This window comes from Nicotiana tomentosiformis, chromosome 8 (assembly GCF_000390325.3).
Source record: "Nicotiana tomentosiformis chromosome 8, ASM39032v3, whole genome shotgun sequence".
In the NCBI taxonomy this organism is placed as follows: domain Eukaryota; kingdom Viridiplantae; phylum Streptophyta; class Magnoliopsida; order Solanales; family Solanaceae; genus Nicotiana; species Nicotiana tomentosiformis.
In genome coordinates this window covers 89,659,830-89,674,827 of record NC_090819.1, presented here as the reverse complement: position 1 = coordinate 89,674,827, position 14,998 = coordinate 89,659,830, and the positions used below count along the sequence as shown (strand labels likewise).

Here is a 14,998-nt window from a genome sequence, read left to right as displayed (position 1 = left end):
CGACTAGTGTAAAAGAAATTTAATGCAGAAGTTGACCTTCAAAGAAAATAATACATAAATTTTGCGACAAGCTGCGGAATGAAATTTCTTTAACTTAGGATGTAGAAATATTGTTCACAAAAGCTGTTTGCACATGATGTCTATTCGTATGCTTTTGGATGAACCCGCACGATTCGACTTCCTTATTCCATCTACTTCCACTTCAAACAAAGTATTCCTTCAAAATTTGGGAGTGCAGGTACCTAATTATGACGTGCCTTAAGGTTAACCTATTACCAGAAAGAGAAAGAACCAAGTCAAATGTATTCATATCCTAACTTGTCCTAGACCTTACGTGTCCCTCAAAACTATACAAAGAATCTCTACCACCCTTAATTTCCTTTTCCTACAAAACATACCCAAACCAAGTACCATAACTATCTTTCTCCAAATTTCCAAAAATATGGAATCCGTTGCATCCAGTTCTACCCCTTCCGACCACCACCACCACCGTCATCGCCTCCGGCTAATGCCAACACAACCACTCGCCGACCGAATCATCCGTGCCGTGAGCCACCATCTCCGCCTCCTCCACCACGCCGACACCACTTTCTTTATCTTAGGCGCAACCGGAAATGTATATACCGTTAACCTCTCCACCACCCCATCATGCAGCTGCCCTGATCGAACCACCCCATGCAAACACATCCTCTTCGTCCTCATCCGCGTATTGGGGGTCTCCATCGACGACACGTGTCTTCTCCGGCGAACTCTCCGGCCATGCGAGCTCCAACGCCTTCTCAGCTTACCCATCTCTACTGAATCTCTAGCAAACCCTAATGTTCGAGAAAGGTTAGAAGGAGCACAATTCTAATTATATCATGTCTCGACACGCTCCACACGTCTGTGTTTAATTGCCAAACAAGTGGAAATATATTTATTTTTGCGAGAGTGAGATTTAAACTCAGGACCTCTTGTGAGTCTACTCTAATATCATAGTATTGAATTATATAACTATATGTCGTAGCCTAATTTTAATTATTTAATTATGTCTTAACAGGTTTCACCAGACGTTTTTTAAGGAAAGACCAAAATGTTCGCCGTTGAGAATAGAGATAGAGGACGGTGTTACATGTCCGGTGTGTTTGGAAGAGATGAATAAGGGAGAAAGAGTGGCAGCTTGTGGGACATGTAGAAATCCATTACATGAAGAATGTTTGATGCAATGGAAGAGAAGTAACAGAAGAAGATCCATAAGCTGTGTGATATGCAGGACAAAGTGGAGAGATGTGAGAGCTGAGCAAGAAGCTGAGAGGTATTTGAATTTGTCTGCTTATATTGGCGGCGATAATGACATGCATATTGTGGAAGATCAGCAGAGCTACTGTGGGGATTAGGCCTTTGAAAATATACAATTCACGACAATTCAGAAAGAACTGCTCTAATGTTAAACTTGTTTAATTAGTAGTGCAATTTGTATATTTCTCTTTTATTTTTATAATGTTAATATTAGGATTTGACCAGTTGTACTATATATCTCTGCAAAAGTAAATTCAAGTACTAATTGGGTTGAGAAAGTAGAAATGACTTGCTGCGCAAAAACTTCTGTTTTCTAGCTTGTTACATCACAATTTAACGTAACAAAAGGATTTTTCTTTTTCTTTCGTTAATTTTGGATGGTAATTAACAAAATCTTGTCCATTTAGCATAAATAATACTTAGTAAGTAGGGAGAACTTTACCAGGTTCCCACTTTCATGCATCTTCATATTGTTTCTACCTTTTTAATATAATACTATAATACCAAATCAAAGTATGATTCTATATATGTTTCTCAATAAATATGTCCTTTACAAAATTATTTTTAGTTTGTTGTCTTTTTTATAAAAGGACTTTATTTTTAAACATAATAGATCTGAAAATAACATACAAGATATCTTTGTAAGATTATTTTTCTTTTCGATTTATAAAGTGCTATGTCCAACCATTTCCTCATAAATATACTTATAATTAGGTGTGAAAATTCTCTTTATTTTGTTGTGAACTTATTCATTGCAGAATTCCCAACATGTGAAGTTTTGCACGATACAAAGCTAAGTAGGCTACTTGTTTCTTGAGAAGTAGTTCACATAGTTGACCAGCTCTTTCAAATACTATCGTAAGATAACGATCGACGCTACTAAAAAATTATCAAAAAGCGTCCTTAAAAACCGATCGAAATCGGTCGAATCGAATAAAAACCGATCAATTTTTGACCGTTTTTAATTCGTCGAAAAAATAATGGTCGCTAACAACTACCGACCGCAGACGATCGATATTTCCGACCGAAGTCAGTCGGTAATTTTCAACGCACTTTGACCAAATATTCCGACACAAAATAAACTTACCGACTTGAAAATAATTTTTAATTATTTTTAAAAGTAGCGACCGATTTCGGTCGGAATTTTAATTATTCATTTTTTTAAAAATTATTCAATTCTAACCAAAATCAGTCGGTATTATCAAAATATTTAATATTTAAAATCAAAAATTCCGACCGAAGTCGGTTGGTATTATTAAAATATTTAATATTTAAAATCAAAACTTCCGACCAAAGTCTGTTGGTAAATTTCTGGGAAATTAATTGAACATTTCCGACCGACTTCGGTGGGTAGGCGGTCAGTTTTCTGGGTATTTTTTGATAAAATACAGCTGTTTTATAGCTTCACCACCTGCCAACAACCAATCACCTATAATGGCAGCATTACATTGGCATCATTCAACCAATAACAACAACCATCACAACTATGAAAACTATATTAACAAAACATCTCCATCTCCACTAAACTATATTTACAAAACATCATACCCAACAACAAAACGTTTACAAGTTAAAAGTTCAAACATCATTCAATGAGTGTTTTGTACTACATCATCTCTATATCCACTACTAGAACCTTCATCGCCGGCATAGTTCGAAGGATCACGGCGAGAAGGAGACACATCTGGGGAAGGCTCACGAGACCGGGGAATGGGGAAAGAACCCCTAGCAAGAAAATTGGCCAGCAGACCTTGAAGGACATTAAATTGTTGGTCCATCTTTTCTAGTTGAACTTGAAGGGTATCAAATTACTTATCTCTATTTTGTTCTCTAGCCTTTAACTCTTCAAGCTCTGCTGTCAGCTTTGCGATATTCTTCTCCATAGACGAGAGAGTCGACCTATCAATTGCCTCGCCCTGGGCGAAAGTCTCTATACCTTGCAATCCAGCTCTGTAGCGCCGAAATGATCTCTCTGGAAGGTCATATGTTATCCCTTTTTAGGACCACCGACAACATCTAACTATATCTTCTGCGCTTCTTCGTCTGAAAGGGGTGGTTGCTCGCCTTCCTTATTCGGTGGCAAGCTCTGAGTGTATTCCTACACATTAGTCTTGTAGCGACCTTTTATTTAGAAGATAGAAAATTATTAACTATATAATATTATAAACATTAATTTCAAGTTATAGTAGTTATGAAACTTACATATGTAGTCTCCGTCCGGTCCTCGACCCATCTAGTTGGATCTGTCGGTGCCTTTTTCTTTCGGATGTGAGTCTCCATGAAGAACTCATCATGATTCATCTTCCTCCTATATTTTTTTTCCTACGAATATAATAAAACATGTTAACTAAATTAAAATATATAAATATAATTCGATAAAAATAGAATTAAATATTTTAAGGAATTACTAGTAGTCTCCTCGTAGTCCCCATGCTTCTTGTACCCACATAGTGCAAGAAGCCACCTTTCTCAGATGCTCGGGCCTTCTTTCCCTATTCACTCCTCTTCTCGAATTTCTCAGTAGTCCACTACCTCAGCAGATCCTCCTATATGTGCGGTAGAACCCATGAAGTCTTCTTGATTTTCTTCCGAGTAGAAGAGAAGGAATCATATAGTCTTTTACGGTATTTGAACTCAAAATTTGCAAGAATGGCACTGTTATGTCAGTCCTCCCAGGCACACTTAGTCTGCAAATTAAGTGTGTAATGTTAGATGAAATTATTGTTAATATATTGGCCAAATAGGTGTACGACCCCTTAAACTTGGCTCCAGTTTCCATTTTGATACTTTAACTTAGCGTTTTTCCTATTGAACTCTTTAATATTATATAAAGTGATCTATTGAACACTTTACTCATAACCAGTAAAAACAATAAGGTGCATGTAATTCACACATGAATGACTTAGCAAAAATGACAAATGAGAGGGACACACGTGGCATTTGGGCCCAAATAGTCAAAAAGAAGTTTTGAAAACAAAAAAGATTTATTCTAAATACCCCCTCCCACCGTCATCTTCTTCCCAACCACCCCCTTTCTTTTTTCATTCCATGGAATCCCACCAGCCTAAGTGCATCATCGTCCAGCACCCCAGCAAGCGTTGAGGGTAGCTTTCGGATATCAGCTTCATGGGCCTCTTGAGCCTTTGATTATTTACTACTTTAGTGAAGCTTAGATCTGTTAAAAATGAGGTGTCATCTGACATTCACTGCCTACCTGAAATAGGTTATTTTGACCAGAGGGACGACAATATTATACTGGAATCAATTGTGTTCAAACCTTTCTGGCCGCAGCTGAAATCAGTAATTCTTAGACAGTATTAGGGAGATTAGTTGCTGAAATTATGTATATCTGATGAAGAAGTTTAATAGGATTCATCGTTGGATGTTGCATCGGAAGTTGAATCCACAGAAGGTGTGTACTAAAAGGCCAAGTAGATCTAAGCTTCATGGGCCTCTTGAGTATTCTTTACCTTCTTGAAGTATTTACACGCATTCTTTGATGCAAAATTCTGTCCATACCTTTCGCTGATATAGGATTGAATGTCCTTGGCAGCTTTATCTGAAATGTGCAACCCATCTGTTCTGGTCTTCCATCGTTGTGGTATCGGAGATTCGTTCGTGTTCTGTCTATTACTGATTTCGTGGTTGGTGTGTAAATGTTAAAACCTTGATAAAATTTATTTCGGCAACAAAATTTATTAATTCCGGCGATCTCCATTAATTCCGATAATAAAATTTATTTCCGTTCTTCTTCTGCTTTTAAAAAAGTCAATTTTGATTTAAACATAAAAAAAGAACAACATTATCTCAAACCCATTAAATTCACGCGCGTAAGAGGGGGTGAAATACAGCTCTCTTGCCATGTCAGCCTTTGTGTTTAATGGGCATACATTGATTTAGGTTGAAGTGTTCAATAGGTAATGGGCTTAGTTAAGGTGTCAAAATGAAAACTGGAGCCAAGTTTAAGGGGTCGTACACCTATTTGGCCTAATATAATACTTAAATAGATAAGAATTGTATTACAACCTTAAATTGGTTTAAAATTTGCTCCACGAGCTCCGGTGGAAATTCACTCCAAGTAGCATAGGGTGCATCATACAACCGACCAAAAGTTTCAGTGATTATCTTTATAGTCTGATGACTAGGTATGAACCTGCAATATAGCAATTACATTAAATAAACAAGACTGGCTATTATAATTCAGCAAAAACAAAAGAAGTAATAAATAAATCTTACCCATTGCCCTCAGGCTTGATGATCATCCTATGATAACGATCATACCGCACTTCCTCTGGATCATCATCCTCCGATGAATCTGAAGCGTACGTAAAAGGGGAGGCAACTAGCTCAGCGCTACTATCCCGAAGGCGGAGTCTAGAAATGCTAGGAGACGAACTCGGTGGAGAGGTAGACGGGGTCGCTGATGAAGATGGATGCGATCTTGACCCCTGCTGCGATCTAGACCCTTGCTGCGATCCAGACCACTGTTGTGATCCGGGTGGCTGAAATCTAGATGGATACGATCCAGCTAGTGGTGAAGCAAATGGAGCAGATGACGGGTGTATCACCACATGGCCCTGTGATTGCTGACTCGATAGACCCATGTAACTATATGCGGGATCATATGGAGGAAGCGGGGTATAGCCCTGTGGTGGAGAATGGTAAGCATACTGCTGGGAGGGCAAATGGTAGGTAGTTTGATGAGTAGATGGATGTGGTGGAAAATATGTGTGCCTAGAAGATTGTTGTCGGCCATCAGCGGCGGAGGGATGCAAGTGTGGAGTGGAAGGAAGCGAGAATGTAGCACCATCCTTATGATCAATAGGCCTCTTATCCTTCCTAGACCTATCTCGACCCATACCGGTCATCTGCATAAATTAAAGAAAATGTTAGAATTGAGAATATAAGTCTATATAAGTTGAGAGCGCTTGAAAAAACTAACATGCTAGTCGTCTTCGAAGTATCCTTCCTCGTCCGAAAATTCTTCCTCTTCACTTATTTCATTTTTATCAGCTGATTCTTCGTACTCATTTTCTATGATTGTTATTTCCTCTATATCAACTTCTTCTAATATGCATTGAGGATGCTCCAAGTCATTTTCTAACTGATCATCCACCATTTGGTTAACGATTGAGGTATCACTTTGGTAAGCAACATTTAGCACATTCTCAACTTCCACCCTACCAACAGGCTTAGTTTGGATTACAACCAACCAAGCATTCATATCCCTTCGCAATGGATATGGAGCATAATACACTTGCCTAACTTTTTCTGCAATTATAAAAGAATCATAGCGATCATACTCCCTCTTTTTATTAACCTTAATTATGTTGTATTGCGAGTGTATATTTGTACCTCTTCTAGGTGTATATTTGTACCCATCCTCGTTGCCTTCACCACCTTTGACACACACCCCACTGTTATTGCTTTTTTTATACTTGGAGCATTCCTCGGGTGAAATTTGTAGCCATTCACAAAATACTTAGACATAGTTGTAACCGTAAGTGCAGGTCCCCAAGATATATCTTTCAAAAACTGATTAACATCGTTGTTTGGATTATTGACCTACATGTAATGTTAAATAAATCACAAGTAAGCATGTATATTCACAAGTGACCGAGTATGTATATTCATATGTGAGAAAGTATGTAAGATGCACTTACACACTATTTAAACCATGCCTCAAATGTAGAATATACAGCATCATGGCCAAATTAACTCACGAAGTCACTGAGCGACACATTGAAACTTTTGTTAGTTGCATCAACCGAATTAAATAGTAGTGCGTGTAAATTAATCTTATGTCAACGCTTACTTAAGAAAGGGTTGAACTTCCAGACAATTTAGCAACACATGATTTGAAGCTGATTTGTACTCCATACTACTTAGGCCCCTTTTTGATCGATCTTTAGAACCTCAGCCTGGTTGATTGAATATGGATATTTGTGGGTATAATGGATCATTCTCAATAATGACATTTTGCCGATTATGCCTATTTCTAGCACATGACACATGACTGTCGAAGTAGTAAGAACAAAAATGGGGAGTTTCCTTTGCAAGATAGGGTTTGCATATGGATCCTTCAATCATATTCCTCTGTTTAACAAATCATTTATAATTGCCGATAGTCCTGCAGATTGTCATATTAGATGATAACGTTAAAGAAAATTATAAGAATAAATCAAGGTTTGATGATTACCTCTCGAATGGATACATCCACCTGCATTGAACCGGTCCTCCAAGTCACGCCTCGTGTACAAGGTGAATTGGAAGGTGTTCCATTACATCAAAGAAACCACATGGAAAAATCCTTTCCAGCTTATTACTGATTACAGGAATGTTCCGATTCATTTGAAATAGGTTTTCTTCCCTTAATGTGGTAGAACATAAGTCTTTGAAGAACAAACTTATCTTTGTGATGGGTTTCCAGATATTTTCATGCAAACCACAAAATGCAATAGGGATTAAGGTTTCCATGAAGATATGACAGCCATAAATTTTCATATGAGTCAGTTTTCCTTCAACCATATCAGCATGTTTTCCCAGGTTCGAAGCATAGCCCTCGGGCATCTTTAGGTTTTTAACTCACTCACAAATATGTCATTTTTGTTCCAAATTGAATATGTAGCTGACCTTGGGCTTGAACACCTTACCATTGTTTGCAGATTGCAAATGTAATTCAGGTCACCTGCAATATTCATGTAAGTCCAGTCTAGCCTTCGGGTTATCTTTTATCTTATTCTTATCATCCATCACTGTATTGAACAAATTGTCAAAATAGTTCTTCTCAATATGCATGACATCAAGATTGTGTCAGAGAAGATTATCCTTCCAATATGGCAACTCCCAAAATATACTCTGTTTTGTCCAGTTATGAGTAACACCATATCCAGGAAATCTAGAAGGTGGGGCATCGGTAACTTTAGTGAAGTTCTGAACCCTCTCCCAAATTTCCTCATCGGACAAAATTGGAGGTGGCAAATCATGGTCAACTGTATTCTTTTGGAATGCATTCTTTATCCTTCTGAACTCATGATCAACTGACAAGAACTGACGATGACAATCAAACCATGACTGCTTTCGGTCATGTCTTAAAGTGAATGCTTTACCATTTTCCATGCAGTAAGGACATGCTAACTTTCCAGCAGTCATCCACCCAAACAACATTCTATATGCAGAAAAATCATTAATGGTCCACATTAAGTTAGCACGCAAGTTGAAATTTTGCTTAGTTGATATGTCATATGTCTCAACTCCATCATACCACTAACTATTTTAGCTCATCAATTAGAGGTTCCAAATATATATCAATCGAACTCTTTGGATTGCGGGGACCGGGAATAACACAATTTAAGAAATTATATGGACTAGTCATACACATTTCAGGCGGAATATTATATGGCGTAATAAATACTGTCCATCATGAATATGGTATTGCAAAAATAGAAAATGGCATGAAACCATCAGCACACAAACCCAACTAAACATTCCTCGGTTTACTAGCATAATCCGGATACGTCCTATCAAAATGCTTTCAAGCTTCCCTGTAATGACCTGACCAGTGTTTTACTTTCTAGACCCCCGTTTTCCTAAATAAGACTCCCCATATGTGCTTTTTCTATTTTGTGACTTGCGGGGATGGTTAGTTCGGGTTTGGAAGGGTTCGGGTTGAAATCAGAACACTTAGTTCCTTAATATTGGCTTTAAAGGGTTAAGTTTGACTGGGTCAACATTTCTAGTAAACGACCTCAGAATCAGGATTTGACAGTCGCAATAGGTTCGTATGATAATTTTGGACTTGGGCGTGTGTCCAGATCAGGTTTAGGACGATCCGGGAGCGTTTCGTCGCCTAAAGTTAAAAGTTGGCTTATTGAAGATTTAAAAGTTTTTTAAATTTATTTTGGAGTAGGTTTTGGTGTGATCGAGCTCCGTTTGGGATTCCGAGCCCGGGAATAGTTTTGTATGGTGATTTAAGACTTGTACGTAAAATTTGGTATCATTCCGAGTAGTTTAAGTATGATTCGGCGCGTTCGGAGCAAGTTGGAAGAACTTGAAGTTCATAAGTTGATTTCTTAGTTTTGGTGTTGTTTTCCGCGTTCCCAGGGTTCGAGAGAGCCTGTCTCATGATTACAAACTTGTTGGTATCTTTGGACGAGTCCTCGGGGGGCCCGGATACCATTCGGACGATGCGCGAAAGTCGTTTGGACTTGGGAAAAAAGGGGGCTGAAGCATCAGAGTTTCTGGTGCAATCGCACTTGCGGAGGACCAGCCACAGGTGCGAGCTCACAGAAGCGAGCCAACGGCCGCAGAAGCATTCTAGAGTGGGCTGACCAGGAATCACAGATGCGGTGCATAGACCGAACCTGCGAAAGCGCAGGTGCGATGAAGGCAACCGCAGAAGCGGCAAGGGCCGTAGAAGCGACAAGGGCCGCAGATGTGGCACATGCGCGGCAGACGAGGTCTCGCAGAAGCGCACCATTTTCCACAGATGCGGAAGTAGGCCAGTTGGGGAAGAGTCACATCTGCGATGCTCTTTCTGCATATGCAGAGCCACAAAAGCGGCCGAGGTACTTCAGAAGCGAAAATGCTGGAGGTAGTAAGGGCTTTTAATGTAGGGACTTAGGCCATTTTTTACTCATTTCTTTCACTTCTTGGGCGATTTTGGAGCTTCTTAGAGAGGGGTTTTCACCTAGCTATTGAAGGTAAGTAATTTATATCTAATGTAAGTTGAATACATAGATTATGGGTAGATTTTAACATGTAAAATTGTAAAAATTATGGGTTTAGTTGAAAAACCTAGGTTTTGATAAAAATGGGATTTAACCATGAAAATGATTATGGAATTGGGTGAAAATTGTATATTTGAGTTCGTGAGGTTATGGGTAACAAGTATCTTCAAACATTTTCGGAATCCGGGCCCGGGGGTGAATTTTAGGAATCTTCCAATTGGGGTTGGGTAATTACTCTAATAGTTAGATTATGAACGTTTGAACATGTATTGATTAATATATACAACTTTTGACTAGTTTCGGATTGTTCGGCACCGAGTTGTGATTTTAGAGTGAATTTGAGGCCGGAAAGTGAGATTTGAGACGAGATAAGTCTCTTGCCTAACCTTGTAAAGGGAATTTACCCCATAGGTGATTTAAATCACTATTTGCTTCTAATTGTGGGGGCTAGATACGCACGAGGTGACGAGAGTCCGTGCGTAGCTACTAAATATGCTTATGTCCGGTTAGTTTAGAGCCCAAATCATGAAATACTTGAAATGTTTGCACCCTACTTGTTGATTAAAGTGCCTAAATTGTATTGGAACTGGATAGAGAAATTGTAAGAGAACGAATTTCATTTACTTGAGTTTTGACGGGTTACTTGACCGTTGATAGAAATTGTGCCTCTTTGAGTATTAGCCCTGTAATAGCTTTTAAATTGGATGTTCATAAAGTATCCTCTCTTCTTGTGGAGCGGGTCGAACGCCCTGGCATTAGAATAGATGCATCTATGGTTCGTGCCGCTCGGCCCTCGGCAGTGTGCACATTATTCTGGATCGGACCGTACGACCTCGGAATCGTGCGTGATAATATTCGGAGCCTAATTATACTTGATGTTATTTATGGCTTGAGAGGTTAAAATTATAAATGACAGAAATTGACTTGAAATTTACTATTTTTGAAAGAATTATTTATTCACTCCTTGTTATTGAGTTATTATTATTATTTACATAACTCATGCTCATTTAGAATTCATGTATCTTATTGTTGGCCCGTAGTAAGTGTCGATGTCGACCCCTCGTCACTACTTCTTCGAGGTTAGACTAGATACTTACTAGGTACATGTGGTTTTTGTAGTCACGCTACACTTCTGTACTAACCGTGCAGGCTCTGAGACAGGTTCATCTGGCAGTCATACCGGCGCGCACCCCTGTTATCCCGAGGCCTAGTGGTGAGCTGCTTCCTAAGCCGTTCTGCAGCACCTCGAGTCTCTCTTTTATTTCTCTTTTCTGTCTACTTTATTTCAGACAGTAGTTGGAGTTTTATATATTCTACTAGTTGCTCATATACTTGTGACACCAGGTCTTGGCACACATACTAGTAGACTTTATGATTTTGGAGTATTTATGTCACTATAGTTGCCCACTTAGTTTTCTTCATTTTATTTTATTAAATTTTTTACTCCTTAATTTCTTAACAAATAGAATTTAATTACTTGAAAACTTATTAACAAGAGAAATCATATGGTCAGTTCACTGTTGGCTTGTTTAGCGGCGACGTTGGGCGTCATCACGGCCTATAGGAGAAATTGGGTCGTGACATTCCCCATCTGAAGGATGACACATAACACCAGGCGGCCTTCTATTTTTATAGTTCCATCAAATATGAGGAGTGGAACTCATCGATGCGTACAACCTCTTTAATCTAGGAATAAGAGGTAAATAATGCATCGACTTCACAGCAACCTTCTTCTCGCTGGAAACCCGCTTAAAACTAGGCTTTTCATAAAATTTATAACTTTTTAAATATGCATCACCCTCATGATACCACATGCAACTATCGTCACAACAATCGATTCTCATAGACGAGAGTCCTAACTTAGAAACTAATCTTTTAGTCTTATAGAAATCTTCAGGTATGTTGAAAGTTGGATCAACTACTTCACTCATAAGGCCAATAAAAGAATCAATTCCCACTTGAGAAATATTGGTATCTGATTTGATACTTAATAAACCCTAAAATAATAAATTATTTCTAAAAGCAATAAACAAAATTAAGAGCATTCAACTTCATAAATTAAGAGCACTAAACCCTAGTTTATATCATTTATACACCACAAATTAACTAGTTTAAATAATTTATACACCTCTATTAGTGCATAATCAATTTTAGTTACAATGTATTTCACCTTAACTACAATGTAAATCAAAAATCTTATTTAGTCACATAAATCCAAAATAGACAAAACCCCTAAAAAAAAATTACATAAAATTATATTAGGCATGCAATAATTTAAAAATTAAAAGGCTAATAAGGTAGAACACTAACCTTGAAAGAGAATGGCAGTGGAGGCCGGAGGAGGGAAGTGACAGTGGTGGAGTCGGCAAGCGGCGGGCGGCAGTGGCAGGCACGGGCGGAAAAACACTGGTGGGGCTGGGGGGAGGTGGGGCTTCGATTTTGGGGGCGTGGGACTTGATTTTGGGTGGGATTTGGGTAAAAAGGTATGAGAAAGAGGGATGGAAGAGAGAGAAGAGAGAGGGGGGAAAGATGAAAATGGGGAAGAAAACCCGTCTGTTAGTCTAATTAGAATATTATCGACCGACTTCGATCGAAAATGTCGGTCGGTAATAATAAAATAACTTTTTGACCATTTGACCTCAAGTATACCGACCGAATTCGGTCGGAAACTTTGATTAAATTTTTCCCGCTCAGGCTCAATTATTTTTTTCTCATAACAAAAATAAATTTTTAAAATTATTATAAATATACCAACTGATTTCGGTCGATTTTAGTGGTCAAAAATTAAATTATTGTTATTTACAATCTATAATCTCTCTCTCTCTATATATATATATATATATATATATATCATAGCATGTTGGATACAACGACTATATCGATTAAACTCGATCAATTATATATATAATATTTGTCATCTGTGTGCTTTCGTATAAATTATACTTCATATCCGTATATGTGTAATAGATTCTAATAAAGTGTATGATTTTATTTCATTTATGATAATTCACACTTATCAGTATTTACAGTCAGATCAGATGTCATATTATTGGATTACTTTGGTCAAATTTCCAAATTCTGATAAGTCGCTACTTAGCAGGTCATCATCTATAAAATTGCCGCTTACATTAATCTCTTTGTTTTTTAATCAAATATTACAGTATCTACTCCCCGTTATTCTAGTAAAATTCTAGTCTTTAAATAAGAAGAGAAAAAGAGAGAAAGAGAAACAAATTAGACAGAAGGAGAATCCCCTACGTCTTTATAAGAACTGCTATCAAATATGACTCATCTTCCTCCAGCCCTAAATTCAATCAATTATCGCATAGAAAATTGCAATATTGTTATTCAATCTTGCCAGTTGAAAGATAACTTCTGTCAGTAATTAAATATTCTAAATTCCTTCCTATGTCAGTGTCATATTTACCAGAAAATAACATGATCCTTATCTGTTATTCTTTTATTTCCTTCTCTTTTTCTTTTAAAAAAAAATTCACGTTTGTCCTAAACCTTACAGACGCTGATTAATTAGCAAATACGTTATAACTGTGATATTGCATATAAACTCTGAATAAAAGAAAAGAAAGATCTAATTGGTAAATTCTTGTGATTCCACAGACCGTGACCTCTCTTGAGATCAGAGATCAGCTTGTGTTACTTAGACAAAGTGTTTAACATAACAGTAATATAAAAGGAGATGAAATATAAAAAAAAAATGAAGGAAAGTTCTTTGAGAATTGAACTATAACTTACTACAATAGTTTTAATTTTGCATGTTAAATTTTCTTGTCATTATAGCCATCATTTCTTCTTCGTTTCTCACATATCATGCCTCAATTAATGACACTTCATTAAAAGGAGGGGAAAAAACTAAGAAAATAAAATAATTACAAAACAAAAAAGTTTGTCATGGTACTTGAAAAATAAATGGTATCCTTGGTCATCAGTTCCATTTTCATATGATCTTTTACAAATATCGGTTAGTTTTATGTCAGATCTTTCAGAAATTGCCCCTAGAGCCCTCCCCATCCAATGCATATAAAAGGTTGAGAACCTCGTTTTTAACCAAAGGAGGCGAAAACACACGTTGGAGCACCTACGGAGCAAAGATTTATCTAGTTTCTTTTCTTTTCAACTTGTCTTACTATTTTTTATGATTTCCTATACTTATATAATTTTTGTCATAACTATAAGTCGCTATATTCTCTAATTCTGGGGTTGTAGTTGACATGAATATGAAAGTTTGTTGATTATATTTATAAATTATCATTCTTGGTTGCTTCTTTAATTATGTACATAATTGATTGATTGTTTGGCGGACAGTTAAGTTCTATTTACTATTTATGTTATGCTTGGAAAAGTCGTGATTAGATTAGACAAGAATTAAAAAGAGCATATTTCTCAACCCGTGGCTCGATGATTAATCACGGTTAGGATAGAGATATACCTAACAGTCTTGCTCAGTTGAATATGATATTTTTTATTCGTTCTTGGTAGATTCAATTTCATAGGCGTTGATATAATTGAATACACAGATAGTACTGTGGGAATATGTTATACATATGAACAATTCGGTCAAATAACAACCATAAATAATTCGGATTAACAAGTGTGGTTACGAACTCAATAGGATTGATAAACTAACCACAAACCTTGGATCTTCATCTCCATTGATTCCAATCACAATCACTTGTGTTCTTGTTAGTTTAGTTAATGACTTATTCAATTTTTCCTAGTAGTTTTAGTAGAAAAACAATCACTCTTGATCATCTTGAATAGATATTCAATTTATAGTTGCTTAGTTAATAGTTAATCTAAGTTAATGTATGTTCATTTAGAATAACTAAATAATTTTATTACTTGATGATTATTTATACTTATATGTACTAGGGAACCAACAATTATTTAATTAAAGACGGTACATATTAGGATATAGTTAAACTTATATAAAATAATCATTTGAGTCGCATATAAATATTTGGAGGGATGGG

The 14,998-nt window shown here is 37.1% G+C and overlaps 1 protein-coding gene across 1 annotated transcript; it reads left to right on the top strand.

The window, feature by feature from the left end:
- Positions 1 to 343: 343 nt before the first annotated feature.
- On the top strand, positions 344 to 1,581 carry LOC104112668 (uncharacterized). The gene is made up of 2 exons (XM_009622659.4): positions 344 to 831; positions 1,040 to 1,581. Exons 1-2 carry the CDS (start codon positions 443 to 445, stop codon positions 1,374 to 1,376), a joined length of 726 nt encoding a protein of 241 aa, XP_009620954.1. The 5' UTR covers positions 344 to 442; the 3' UTR covers positions 1,377 to 1,581.
- Positions 1,582 to 14,998: the final 13,417 nt, after the last annotated feature.

Bases quoted from the DNA above. Each gene is read 5' to 3' on its own strand.
- LOC104112668 (XM_009622659.4), top strand. From the start codon at position 443: ATGGAATCCGTTGCATCCAGTTCTACCCCTTCCGACCACCACCACCAC. The intron at 832-1,039 runs GTTAGAAGGAGC...ATGTCTTAACAG, and splicing joins AACCCTAATGTTCGAGAAAG to GTTTCACCAGACGTTTTTTA.